The sequence below is a fragment of the Sapajus apella genome, unplaced genomic scaffold, assembly GCF_009761245.1.
Source record: "Sapajus apella isolate SASKATOON/1434 unplaced genomic scaffold, GSC_monkey_1.0 scaffold18, whole genome shotgun sequence".
NCBI lineage: Eukaryota > Metazoa > Chordata > Mammalia > Primates > Cebidae > Sapajus > Sapajus apella.
Window position 1 is genome coordinate 29,126,337 of NW_022436958.1, and position 14,926 is coordinate 29,141,262.

The 14,926-nt window shown below is 34.6% G+C and overlaps 1 protein-coding gene across 3 annotated transcripts in view; it reads right to left on the reverse strand.

Moving 5' to 3' along the window:
• Positions 1–857: 857 nt before the first annotated feature.
• Positions 858–14,926, reverse strand: part of GALNT3 (polypeptide N-acetylgalactosaminyltransferase 3) — a 66,202-nt gene continuing 52,133 nt past the window's right edge. For all 3 annotated transcript variants that reach the window (XM_032286604.1, XM_032286605.1, XM_032286606.1), the window contains 7 exons: positions 13,322–13,556; positions 12,754–12,871; positions 11,033–11,233; positions 8,602–8,733; positions 8,293–8,394; positions 3,462–3,614; positions 858–2,696 (listed from right to left, as the gene is read on the reverse strand). In XM_032286604.1, the coding sequence (XP_032142495.1) occupies positions 2,574–2,696; positions 3,462–3,614; positions 8,293–8,394; positions 8,602–8,733; positions 11,033–11,233; positions 12,754–12,871; positions 13,322–13,556 (1,064 nt within the window). In that variant the 3' untranslated portion in view covers positions 858–2,573. The remainder of the gene's footprint in view (positions 2,697–3,461; positions 3,615–8,292; positions 8,395–8,601; positions 8,734–11,032; positions 11,234–12,753; positions 12,872–13,321; positions 13,557–14,926) is intronic.

A 14,926-nucleotide genomic window follows, 5' to 3' on the forward strand; every position in this document is an offset into this window, starting at 1 on the left:
AACTCAGACTTTTAAAAGGCACTACCCACCCTAATGGTCCAGTCCTTAATAACATGATTTGTATGACACTTGAGCAATAGCCTGAGACTCCAAAATCAGGTAAGAAGGACTTTCCCATAATAGTATCAACCTACTCTAAGAAGATTTCATTTGGATCATGATATGACAATATATGACTGATACATACACTTTGGTTTTTTAAAAATCATGCTTTACCTAAGTTCATGTATAAAACATATTTGAAAAATAATTTTTTAGAGATATAATAAGACCTAAGAGCAATATATGCTCATGGATATTCATGTCTACTGGTACTTACAATCTACTTTAAAATTATTTTTCTTTCTGACCCATGAGACATAGCTCAAAGGCAATAACAAGTCTTACTCTGCCTACCAAAACTTCTGATATGGTTTGGCTATGTCCCCACCCAAGTCTCATGTTAAACTGTAGTTCTCATAATTCCCACATGTGAGAGGGACCCAGTAGTAAATAACTGAATAATGGAAGTGGTTTCCCCATACTGTTGTTGCAGTAGTGAATAAGTCCCATGAGACCTGATTGTTTTATAAGGGAAAACCCCTTTCCCTTGGTTCTCATTCTGTATTGTCTGCCACCATGCAAGACATGCCTTTCACCTTCTGCCATGATCGTGAGACTTCCCCAGCCGTGTGTACCTGGGAGTTCAACAAACCTCTTTTTCTTAATAAATTACCCAGTTTTGGGTATGTCTTTATCAGCAGCATGAAAATGGACTAATACAACTTCTGACAGAAAATTAGGTACATAATACACATTAGTTGAATCAATCAATTAGGGAATGTAGGCTTTTTTTTTTTTTTTTTGAAAGAGTCATGCTCAGTCACACAGACTGAAGTGCAGTGGTGTAATTATAGCTCACTGTAGCCTCGATCTCCGAAGCTCAAGCAATGCTTCCGCCTCACCCTCCTGTATAGCTGGAACTACAGATGTGTGTCACCACACCTAGCTAATTTTATTTTTAATTTCATTTTTCTAATTCTTATTTTTTTAGTAGAGACAAGATTTTGCTATGTTGCCCAGGCTGGTCTGGAACTCCTGAGCTCAAATCATCCTTCTGCCTTTGCCTATCAAAGTGCTGGGATTAGAGACTGGGCCAGCATGTCCAGCTGAGAATGCAGGATTCTTAACGAAATTCAAATTTACAAGCAAACAATGAGAAGATGGGGCCAATAACTAAGATATGCTCTTTTTTGTACAGTTGAGGCTCTACTAGGTTTAAAATATTAAACCAATCATATTTTACTTCTGGAACAAGAATAAAGGAGATCTAAATATAAAATGACCAAAAACAACAACAAAAAAAGTGTTAAATCTCCTAGGCAAGCATCAAATTTTTTAAAAAGTCACTCAGTTGCTCAAGGGAAGTCATCAGAAATACAAAATTTTCTAAATATTGAACACAGAAAATTTACTATTCCTCATTTTTTGTACCTTAAGAAATATCAAATGGCTTTACAAACAATAGGTTCTTAGGAATTCAGCATACAAAAATCTATATTCCCCTACCTATTATTGATTATAGATTCTGCCCATAAGAGGAAAAAACTTAATCAAATGATTACAATAGTGTTGAGGATTTTTTATTGTGTTTTCCACATAAAAATAAGACTTTATTTGATGAAAAGAATCCATTACAAGGTCAAAAATCCATTACAATTAAAATTGATTCAGTAATAAAATTTAGCTTTAAATGAGTCAAGTATTCTGCATTTGTCACAAACATTCAAGATTAGTGGATTTTGGTAAGAAAAGAAATACTAGCAGAAAGGAAAATGACACGTTTTCAACAGATAGTAATTTATAATTTTTTTTAAAAAAGTGCTTTGGGAAAACACACAGTATAGTTACTTAAGAAAAGTCATTTAAGGAAGACTTAAGTGCTTCAAGTGGAGTGAGCTGCAGACTAAAAAATATTTTAAAATTTGCCAAGAAATTTAAGTGTTAAAAATATTCCTCTCCTTATTCAGTTTCATGTTTAAGGAAACATTTGACAGACAAGTAAACCAAAGGCAAAAAAAGTTCACCTGCATTTTAAAATAATAAATTCTAGATCTGTAAAAACTTCTTGGTTTATACATAGAGGCCAATGTTGACCTTCATTTATCCACTTCTATGTAGTTAAAAAAATACAGTAACAAATCTTTCTTTCTATCCCCCCAAAAACAACTAGGGGAAATATTTTAAATTGTGAGTGTGTGAATGTAGTTATACATATCCCTAAGTGTACAAAACACACAAACACCACTTTACTTGGAAAATTATTTTCATCATACTGTAAACATCTCTTCCCCTACATCTGGACATTTTGAAATAGTCTTTGGTATTACTAGTTATTGTGCTTTGAAACAGAAACTTGCAGAATTTCTGTAGTAGTGCTACATAGATATTTTAAGATATAAATAAGAAAAATGCACTTGGAATAAGTTACAATTAGCTGCTTTTGCATAATTTTCAAAACTACAGTGTATGCCTAGTCACAGTTTTATGAGAAAGAATATCTCCTTTTTCAACTCCTTAATCTTAAGGAACACTTAATCATTTTGGCTAAATATCCATTTTTGGAGTGAATCTGACGGGTTGCATGACACTAAATTCGGATGCTCTCCATTTGCTGAAAGGCACATTTTTAAGAATGGATTATATAGAAGTTGATCCTAGAATAAAAGGAAACAACAGACATTAAATTTTAAGACTCATATTTAACGGATAAATACGAAAAATACTTTATGGTTTCACTGAAGCAATCCTAATAGACACCATTCTTAAGTAAAACTTTCTAAGATCAAACATATCTGATAAACTCTTGCTGGCTTCTAGTGTAAGTGCCACCTTTTACACTACTACTGTTTAATTAACAAGGTATTACATAACGAAGAGAGGCAGACAGAACAAGGTCTGAATCACGTTTTCAAACAAGTATTCCCTTGATATATCCATAGGTGACAAACTCTTAAAAACATCATAAATCATAAAAACTGTTAAGCTTTTCTAGTTTTGTACAAAACAACGTTCAGGTAAGAATTGCCATGATACAGCTAAGCCTTAAAACATATTTAAAAACAGAAGAGACCAGTTATGTCTTTTCTCAATTCTACGTTCATGAAAAAGTGCTAAAGAGGGTAGAAAAAAATTAATCAATTCAAGTGAGAAGATATAATGATTATTTTCTTCTCTCTACCACAAAAAAATATACAGCTGTTGCAAAAAGCATTAGAAGAAACCCTAAATAGAAAAAAATGAGCAACTAATATTAATAATTCACAGAAGTGCTGATCTGCATATACCATGCTTCAACAAAGTTAATAAAGGGAGAAAAATTCCGATAGGTAATATTAATGTACCATGTTCCACTCATTTTCCCAGACAAGCAATTAGAGCTAAGAAAAATAGTTAAAGAGGTGGTAATTGCACTGAGGTACCTTCTGGATCTCCCAAATCTGCTCTCCAGTGGCAACTGTCTTGTGACCTTTGTAGGTACATGCCTTCAGCTGAACAAGACCTTGAGCAGCATGAAGACATAATTCCTTCTGGATGTTGTGCCGAATTTCATGTTGAGCAGAGTATTCAAAGTACTATGGAAGGAAGAACAGTGTTATTGACAAAAGCACCCCCTGTGCTCAGCTACAAAATAAGTGAATACATCAGCAACTTGTTAAATAATGAAGTCATTTTTATTTCAAGAAAATAATACAATAAAAATAGTTATCAGAAACATAAGCTGAGTTTTTATGATAGACGATATAATAGCCTTTCTTCATCAACAGTTGGTTACTTCATTAAGAAGGTATTGTCTTCCTCCCCATACTGAAATTTGGAAGTTATCAAGTCTGGGGATGCTGCCCCAGACATTCCTCAGAAAATGGAATGAAGAGTTCTAATGAGTACATTAATTGCCTCTCTCCCACAAGTGTTCCATCTCTCTTCTTCATCTCAATTAAAGGTGTTTTCACTAAACTAGGGACTTCAGGTTGTTCACCATGCCTGTTTTCTCAGTTGAAGATGGGTCCTTTAATAGTTCCTAACCCATAGGATTAAGAAGATAAGTGGGTTAATAAGTGTAATACGCTTAGAACAATGACTGGCACATGAAGAGTTCTCATACATTTTAGCTATTGTTAATATTGATGCTTCTCTTTCTCAACGTATTCAAGTAATTCATCCCTTAGCTGTACTATTCCTCTCAGATGTTAACATCCCATCCATTTTTACTTCCATGTACTCACTTCTGTTACTCTGACTCTCAGAATTTTTACTGAAACACCTACAGCTACCTCCAATTTCTGTTCCTAACATCCAGCAATCCAATCTGCTGCAAGACAGTATTTTATAGCATTGGTTTGATCTCCGACTGCCCTCGCTTAAGTGAATCACTACTGTTGCTAAGATAAAGTCCACACTCCTTAATTGGTACATGAAATCTTTCATTTTTGATCTTGCATCAACCATTGCCCCAGTTATATATGATGCTTCTTTCACACAATTCTACCAATCAGAACATATGTATCTATAACTCTAAGACTTTGCTTTACAGTCTGTCCTCTGCCTGGAAGATCCTTTTGACCCTTTTCTGCCTAACTCCTTTTTAATCCTTCAAGAGCCAGTTCAAATATTACCTTCCTTCTTTGGCTTTTTCTGAATTTGCCCAGCTGCAAAATAATTACACCCTTTTCAAGCTTCCCATAGTATATCAGACATAACTTCTCTACTACTCTATTAGAATTGTGTGTGTAGAGCTGGCTTCCCCATAGACTGAAGTCAGGCAATTTATCGAGTCATAACACCCATTACAAATCCAATATCTCATAATGTTGGCATTCTAAAGACAAAATAAGTTAACATAATTGATTTTCAATAATGAAATAATTAGTAGGAGCACTAATATTTGTTAAGTCCTTATTACATGCTAGGCAGGCACTGTGTTAAACCCTTTATGTATATCAGTATATGAGAGCAGGCACTCTACAAGCATTCACTGAACTCACAGAGCCACATATCTTGAGTTTCCCTACTCTTGGTCTCAGGCTTAATTTATCTCCTCCCACCAGCAAAACATCAGTCATTTTTATAACTAGTAGTTCTTCAGATGGAAACACTGGAAGAAAATGGGTTTAGACGATGAAAATAGCATTCTATCTATACTTGGCTAAGAAAGATAAACCTTAAGATCTCAAAGATGATAGCAAAGGCTGTCGAATATTTTACCAATTATTAAAAAGTCATGAAAATAAAAATTATAAAAATTGGAAGATATTAAAAGTATGGTGGTAACAAAAAAGACATAATTGGATAGCTGAGAATGTTGGAGATATCCATCACTTACAACTAGTAGAGAAAGTGGATGAGGCAAAGCAGTAAATATAATCAAGATATAATGACTCAAACTGCATTGCTCTAGTAATATTGACCAATTTAGTCACATAACCAAAGTATTTATTTTACTTGGCATACACAAATACTGTCACAATGAAGTTTTATGCTGTAAAACATTATCTGATGAAAAGTAGAAGGGAACATCAAAAAATGAACAAGTTACATGATATATCAAAATTTTAGCACTCAGGGAACTAAAATCTGCAAAACAGTTTCAGTGCAATGCTTGATTAAAAATAAAATGTCAAGGATATAAACCAAAATGAAATAAACAGCTGTGTTAGGGTAACAAAAGCCAAAGTTATCTGTTTAATATATATACCAGACAATATTTATTCTCTTCCTCAAAACTCTTCAATCCTTTCTGTCAAACTCAGAATTAAGTCCAAACTCAGAGTTAAGACCTATTAAACCCTACATGATAAGGTCCTTTATCAATGCCCCTGACCTCATTTCCTACCCTTCTTTGCTAGACCACTCTGCTCTAGGCACACTGGTTTTTCCTTTCTCCATGTATCTGCCTCTGGGCCTCCACCCTTGGAAATCCTTCCTCCAAGACGAGCATCTTCTCCTGGAACACTGTCTCAACATATTCAGGCCTCCACTCTAAGTTTACTTTTCCAAAAAGGTCTTTCCTCACCTCTTAAAATAACCACCCCACCCCAGACACACTACCTGCTATATTTTTCTAAAATTGTTTTTCTTTGTTCCTGTGGAACATAAGCTCCACAAGATCAGAAGCTTTATCTTTTCACTATGGTGACAGTCAGTTGAAAGAATATGTGAATTTTTTCCCATCCCCCAGTTTCTAAAAGATGGCTATATTCTATCTAAAATATAAACATACTTTTGATATAGAGCTATAATAAAGCTGTTATTATCTTTATGACAATAACAGAAAAACGAAAAAAAAAAACAATGTGTACAATATATATTCAGCTTTTAAGATAAAATAAATGTAATGCTAGAAGAAGCCTAAGATAAATTTATAAGTATGTACACTTAGAAGTAAGATTTTTACAATTACAGAAATATTTACCTTTGCTCAAAATCTTTTTACAAGCCTAAATCAGTGTTATTTCCAAAGAATGTGATTATTTATATAACTATTTTTCTTCTAATATATTGAGGGAAAGAACATTCTTTAAAAAGATGCATATAGACTTATGCACATAGACATACATGTACAGATACATATGTATATAGATATAGGTATAGATGTATGTATATCTATATGTGTCCATATATATCTTCATCTTATTTCAGAATTACACCTTAATTATACAGCTACAGATCCAGTTCACCAGCTCTGGCTTCTGAACATCTGTATCATCTGCCCTTAGCAGATCGATTGATTTAGTTAAATAAGGATTAGAACTAGATTAAGCTGAGTCTAATGGATAGGAAGAAATACAGAAAAGGGTAGACCAGGAGATAAACTGGAGGACCTTTTTTCCTAAAATGGACATCTCAAAGTTTTGTCCCATTAAAATAGGACATCATGGGTATTAATTATTGCAAAAATCCTTCACACACATCTTGGACTCTACACCAAAACACTTGCAATGCCCAGAAGAGATACTCCAGGCTCTTCTCCTCAGTTCGCTTTCCTTCACACTCTTCTTATTCTCTTCCCATTCCCAACAGCCACCTCATTAGCTCCCACCTACTTTTTTAAAAAATGTTTTCAAATGTCATCTTTCTCAGGAAAATGGGTGAGCACCCAGTCTCATTCAGATGCCTTTTCTATAACCCCAGAACACTCTGAAGTGCATTACCCTCAGGAAATGCTCAATTACAGATTTCCTAAAGGAGTTAGAAACTAAATAGTTCGAATCGATCATAGTATTCAGCATATAGGGATCACTCAGTGAATTTGTTGAATGATCAAAATGAGAGAAATACAGTCTAATCTTTCCAGGAGTTGATTTGCAAAAGGCAAGAAAAGGAAGCTTAAGAAAACGGAAAGTTTGTATTTAACATGTTCTCAACCCATAGCCAACTAAATAGTATTATTTGATATTTGAATCTGATCAATAAAATAGTCAAAAGGTAGTAACAAGCAGAAATGTGACTAATCAAGGAGAATCCTCTTCTGAGAGAGAAGGAGGAACATATTGAAATAATATTGTGGCCCACAAAGTTAATTTACAATGCCTATTTTGTTATTAACACTTGATGTAATTTGTGATTAAGTCCAGTTATATATGGCCTTTATGTGCAAACTTGCAAACTCACCACACCAATAGTCATGCAAAAGTCAAAGCATCAAAGATCTATATAGAAGTTTCTTTTTTAAAAAATTTCAAATAGCATTATTCTATTTTATTATTTTCCCATTTTCCTTTATTTATTATTATTTGTTTTTGAGACAGTCTCAGTCTGTTGCCCAGACTGGAGTGCAGTGGCATGATCTTGGTTCACTGCAACCTCTGTATCCCGGGTTCAAGCAATTCTCCAGCCTCGGACTCCCGAGTAGCTGGGAACACGGGCATGTACCGCCATGCTTGGCTACTTTTTGTATTTTTAGTAGAGATGAAGTTCCACCATACTGGCCAGGCTGGTCTCCAGCACCTGGCCTCAAGTGATCCATCTACGCTGGCCTCCCAAAGTGCTGGGATGACAGGTGTGAGTCACTGCACCCAGCCTCCTTTTTTTTTTTTTTTTTAAATGGGTAAGCTACTTCAAATTGTTTTCAGAGTCAGAGTAAAAACCAAAATAAAATACTTATCAATATCAATTGCCAAACTCAGTCTAAAAGCATTGCACACACCAGCTTACCCAAGTATAAAGCCGCTTTGGGACTTCTGAAAAATAGGCAACATCTTACTTGTGCTTGTAAATGCTTTGTAAGTGAAGGATTTTTAATGCAGTGCTCACCTGGTTTCCCCCAAGTCTGTGACATGTATACATAATTAACGGTTTGCCTCCTTGATTGTTTTCTCCAACATCCAGACATAGAGGCTGACCAACGCTTTTAATCTAAAGGAAAATTTTTAAGTTATGAAAAGTTTTTAAATCTGTGGGGTTTATATATTTGTAAAATAATTTAGAAAGTAATGTTACTGATTATAATGTAAAAATCTCAAAAGCAATAAACCAGAAAGTATTTCAGCAATTTTCCTGGAACCACATAAACGTTGGTGGCAAGAAGTATATTAAGTGAAAAAGGAACAGGAAAATACTCACATATCCAGATATAACAGGATTAAGGTCTGGTACATACACCTCAGGATAAATATTGTTCAGATACCATGTAAAATTTTTACACTGAAGGCGGTGTTTTATTTCAAACCTTTTTGAAAGATCACCAAATGCTTTCTGTAGAAATATGAGAATGAAGGGAGTGCTTAATTAAAACAACACTGATAAAGTAATTAAAATCCTACTATATGTGTTTCTATTTTGGTATATTTAAAAATTCGTGCTAAAAATTCAAGAGGCAATTCAATGGCATCATCATTCGTTCAAGTAAAAAGTATGCCTGCCTGTTCATTTCTGGCTTTAAAGAGAGTCAAGACCACTTCAGTGCTGACTAAAATACTAAACTTACGCTATTTTATTCTTCATTTGTGCCACAAACATCCCCTACAAGACAAAGATTTCTAGTGAAATTCTGTGGGCAAAAGAATGGTAGTGGGAGCATCCAAAATTGGTCCCAACTTTATACCCAAAAGTGATCTGCCAAGTGAGGTGTGAGAAAGCAGGTGTAGACAGTGCCAATATACAGCAAACTTCTATCTCTTCTCTGTCAAGATCACAGAAAACTACCAGCAAGAAACAACCCATTGGGAGTAATTTTTCTAGTCCAAGGGTGTTGCTTGTTCTTAACCATATCCGCAACTGAACCTTTAGAAGAAAAAGGCAATTTTCAAATTAAATGAATTTTTTTCCTTTAAGGAACTAAGAAAATAATTTTTAAAAAAGTATTAAACTTTAAGGTATTTGACCTACAGGCAAAATATTAGAGAAAAAGTACTGATAATATCTAAATGCATGCAAAAGTAAATACTCAATCTTGTCAGTTCAAGTAAAGAAAAGATTTTCTTATGCCAACATCAATGTCTTAAACCTAGGTGTTCTAGCAAAAAGCATGAGTCTGTAGGAGTTCTGCTTAGCTTATTATTATTTATCCTGTGGTAACAAACAGGTACTGGCTGACTCATGTGCACCTTTGTGGGGGACAAGCAGAGCATAAGCTTCATGTAGTGCCCACTTGCCAGCCTAGCCAAACACTATTGTGCAGTACACAATCTGCCCAATTTGTCTTCATGGCCTTGGGTAAAAAGATAGCAATCTAACACAGTAGTGCTCTGAATTCTCATCCTATCAGGGAGACACTGGAGACTAAAGAAAAGGGGAAAGAGGTAACCAGATCTTTCTTTACCACAACAGCCAAAATATTGATACCATTGACTCCCAATAAATACTCCACCTTCCACCCACAATGCCTACAAATTAGCACTGTCTATTTCCTACAAAGAGATGAGTACCATTCATTGAAGCATGGTCTTAAACTCTCTAGTTAATTTACCTCATCTAATATTATTAAGACTATTGGAACTCACTTCAATGTGTTAGGTTTCATGGTCCTACAGAGCATAATCTATTTATGACAGGTTAGTAACAAGAGTACTATGTATTTGTTAGCACTTATCACTTTCTTATTTCACAGCTACTCTGGGAGAGAGTCAGAATGTGTATTTCATCGCTTAAAAACAGGGAAGGAGAGAAAAGAAACATGTTAACATCCACTCCATGTCCAGCCACCCTGCAGCCACTCTATGAAGCGTCTTCCCTATTTTACATACTCAAAGGCTTTGCCAAAGTAACATTTCCAGTAAGTAGTAGAACTAGAACTTGAAAAAAAAAAAAAAAAAAAAGCCTTGACATTCTTGGCTCATTCTCATGCCACTTAAGACATTGCCTCTATCTCCAGGGCAAAATGTCACTTAGAACCTTTATTTAGGTGTTATATCTCCTAAAACCAGTAAAAAAAAATAAAGAAACAACACAAAAATCCCAGTTCTACTTAATGTTCTTTGAGTAAAATACTGAACCAGGGCAGCAACAAAAATAAAGTATCTTTCATATTAAAAACATCAAGTAGAATTCCTGATTTGTCAAAAATAGTTTACTTAGTTTTTTTCTTAAAATCAGGAAACTGGGGGCCGGGCGCGGTGGCTTACGCCTGTAATCCCAGCACTTTGGGAGGCCGAGGTGGGTGGATCACGAGGTCAAGAGATCGAGACCATCCTGGTCAACACGGTGAAACCCCGTCTCCATTAAAAATACAAAAAATTAGCTGGTCATGGTGGTGCATGCCTGTAATCCCAGGTACTCAGGAGGCTGAGGCAGGAGAATTGCCTGAACCCAGGAGGTGGAGGCTGTTGTGAGCCGAGATCTCGCCGTTGCACTCCATCCTGGGTAACAAGAGCAAAACTCCGTCTCAAAAAAAAAAAGGAAACTGGCATTTATAAGTTACATACATTAAGAGTTAAAACTATAAATCTACTTTCAATTTATTTTGATGTTTTGTGCTTGAGATGAATCAAAGCAAAATGACCTGTGAACTTGTTACAGATTTTTATTGTATTTTAACTACTTAGCTTTAACTTACTTGTTTAACAATTTTTGCTGCATCTGTATTTCTCCTATAAAATATTTCCTTGTATTCATCCATCCAGACTTCTGCAAGGCGAACTTGGTTTCTAGCAATCACCTGAGTGCCTTTTGGAAAGCTATGAGGGCTTTTGCTGCGAAAAACATGTCCAACAACAGAGCAAGGCATAATCTCCAACTGCCCACCACATTGCCATACCTGATAATTAATGATATTTGTTTAAATTTACAGTATTTTAGAAAAATCAGTGTTGCTTTTAAGTTCACCTTTAAGATACTAAAAACAAAAATAGAGAAGAGAGTACAATATTACAAATAGTCTCTGTCCCCGGCCATTTCAACTTAAGTTCTTAAATATAAGGAATGATTTTTATTAAATGGTATAGGCACCAGAGATAAAAGAAGTGCATTTTCAGCAAGTTAACAAAATGATGGATTTGGATTTTTCATAAAAATTAATTCCAGGTGGTTTTTTTGCAAGTAATTATGTAAGTTATCTAATATACACAGAAAACTAAAGGCTCTTATGCACTTGACTTCTGTCTGAACTACTTACATAGTCACTTCACTTAAACTAGAGTTTCTCTTCTAAGCTTAGGTTTAAGTGGACTCAGACCCTATTACCTCTTATATATTCAATTTTGTAACCAAGAAAAACAATTCTGGATAGCCATTATTACCAATGACCATTCTATTGACCTTGTGAAGTAGTGGATGATTATTTAAAAATTTATGCCTATTTAGAGAGAAAATGTAAAAAACAAACAAACAAACAAAAAAACAAACAAACAAAAAACACACACCATTATTTGCATTAATTTGAAATGAAATAGCAAATCATGAAATCAATGGTTTTTCACTTCAATATCTTAACAATTGACTCTGCCATAGTCACCAACCAAAGAATCTGAAAATAAGTCATATTTAATAGTGTATGCTAGCAGTAGAGCAAGTGATCACACTGTCTTTATCTACTTTCTTTCTTGAACAAATGAGAAGACTCAGTTCAACAAACTGTGCTTGTGACCCAGCATGTGCTAGGGGTTGGAAATACTGAAATGAATAAACAAGACCCCTGCCACAAGCAGTTCAAACTTGGCTAAGATCATCACTGCCGGAACGTGATGGAGCAAGCCAGAGCCAGATCTTAAATCTTCTAACTTCTACCTAGTTCAGTTCTTTTTCCACTACATTCCAGCCTAAGAGATGAAAAATGAATGATAAAGTTACTACAGAAAATGAAACATGAAATCAAATAAATAAGGTACATATGGAGACTATCCAAAGCCGCCTTTTATATATTAATTTATATATAGAAAAAAATCCAGCTCTTTCAATCCAAACAGTTAAGTCCAATGTCCTTTAAAATTATACATAAATGTTTTTCCATTCTAACTCCCTTGATAACTCATTTCCTGAAGCACTAGATTTAATTATATTTATCTTGGCTGGAATTCAGTAGTTACAAGTGCATTAATTGGTGTTATTGCCTGGACACAGGAGTTTAAGTGATTCCTCTTGTTACATTGGCAACAATGAATACATATATTAAGTTACATGTTAAAAGAAAATATTCTTATTCCAAAATTTCTAGCAATTAAGTTTTAGAAAGCACAAAAAGTAGAGTGCACACATCTGTAATCATCTGTACCAGCCAATTAGAACACAATATATTTTATTGTTTAATATATCTGCTATATTTAATTTCCATAAACTTACTCTGAAAGACATTTCTATATTTTCACCTCCCCAGATTTCCATTTCTTCATCATAGCTTCCAATATACTCAAAATATTCTTTTGATATGGAAAAAAGTCCTCCTGCAAAAGTAGGTGTTCTGAAAAATAATCCATTGTCAAATTTTGTTATAAAAACTAAACAAGATAAAACAGCATATTTTAAGAACTGAATCAAATTCAAAAATTAAAGCCACATCACATTTTCAAAGTTTTTATACTGTACAGATTAATAAAAACTAGAAATGCTAGCTTCAAAGTCAAGATTTTTGGAGTGGTGAGGAGTACTTCATGTCCTCTCCCATTGGGGCAAAATTAAATGTCTTCTCCTAACCACACTTCAAGATTCTTAAGTAATGATTGATAAGTAAGACCTAAGAGTTCACTTATTGCTACCTCTTACTAAGCAACATCATGTGTAAGTAAGTCCATAAATGAATGACTTTCAGATTCTCTTTATATAGAATGTGTGTGTGTTCTTTATCAATTATCTCAGGGGCAATTGCTGTAAAGCAGAGTGTGTACATATTCAATGTAAGTAATCATCTTACTTAATTGGGTAGGTTTCATCTTTCCTTCTTTGCTTCTCATGATCAGGAAGTGATTCCCAGCCAAATGAAAGACTCCAGTCAAAATTTCCACGGTTATGGTGACTTCCATAAGGAGAAGGTTTGTTGAATTCAAAAGTATTCAGATCTATGGATGCAATATCTGGACTCACGACAGCAGTGTAGTTCTCAGCTATTCTGGCCAACAAAGGTTCTAACCAACCATAGAAACACTCACCTGGAGGGAACAGAATTTTAATTAATTCAATACAAACATTGAATATGTTTTCTTTAGTTGTTTAGGCGAAGGTTTGCAGATAAATGAAAATAACAGAATCATCTGTGTTTTGAACATGTATATAATGGAGATTTCTTTCTTCCTCAGATTTATTGAAATATAAAAGATAAATAAAAATTCTATATATTTACAGTGTATAGCACAGTGTTTATATATGTATACATTGTAAAATGATTATTACAATCAAGCTAATTAACATATCCATCACCCTATTGGCTTATGAAGTGGGTGGTAAGAACATCTAAGATCTACTCTTAGCAATTTTCGAGTAGACAATACATTATTATTAATTATAATCACCAAGTTGTACAACAGATCTCCAGAAGGAAAGATTTCTTAAAGGTTTCTTGAGATGAGATAAGGGTAGGATGAAAAAGTTGAAACAAGATTCAATACAGTTAGAAAAACTCCCCTACAGATGACGACCTTCTTTCTTCTACAAAATATGCAAAATAACACTAGTGTATTTAAAGTTTAGATGACATGTTGAAATGGCCTATGAATCAAAGGTAGCTTTTTGCTGTTCCATGTCACCTGGCCCTAAACGTGTTCTGATTTATTTAAACACGCATCTCCCTGAGTAAGGTACAGTAATTGAAATCTTCATTTATCTGACTGGGTCTTAGGAGAAAGTAAGTAGTCAGTATAAATTCTGATTTTAACAAATGGAGAAGAAGGACGATTCAAAGCTGCCCCAGACCTACTATAAAGAGAGGGCAAAGGAGTTCCATACCATGATAGGTCTGGGTCCTGGTCACAGGCCAGGCTATTTTACATAATACACAGCAAGTTTGGACAATTCGTGTGCAGTCCCATTCTGGGCTCCCCACAAAGCAGAATTTAGAAGTCATGGTCCAGAAGGACCATCAGACACATTCACCCAATGTGGAAGAATGTCCAGTATGATCTTGTTGTAATTTTGGACAAGGAGAATAAATACCAGAGGATGGTATTTTTCTTTTTAAAACACGTCTCTAGGATTACCTTTAGTCTTCTCTTCATTTTCGAAATGTCTGGTGTTGAGAGAGAACTGAATGTGATGACTCTAAGCAACTCAAGCACATCCAAAAGCCCTTCTGTAATAATCGGTATGTGCTCAAAACCAGTTATTGGGTGAAACATAACCTAAGCACTGGCCAATTCAAAGCTAGACACTCATACAGAGTATCGCCCACTAAACTCAAAGCTCAAGGGACAAAAAAAAAAAAGTTCAAGGCACTAAATGACATTTTAGTAATACCTAGCATGCATATGATACATTGACTCTGAAAATGCTTTCTAAATGCTTTAAATACTTTGACTCTGAAAAA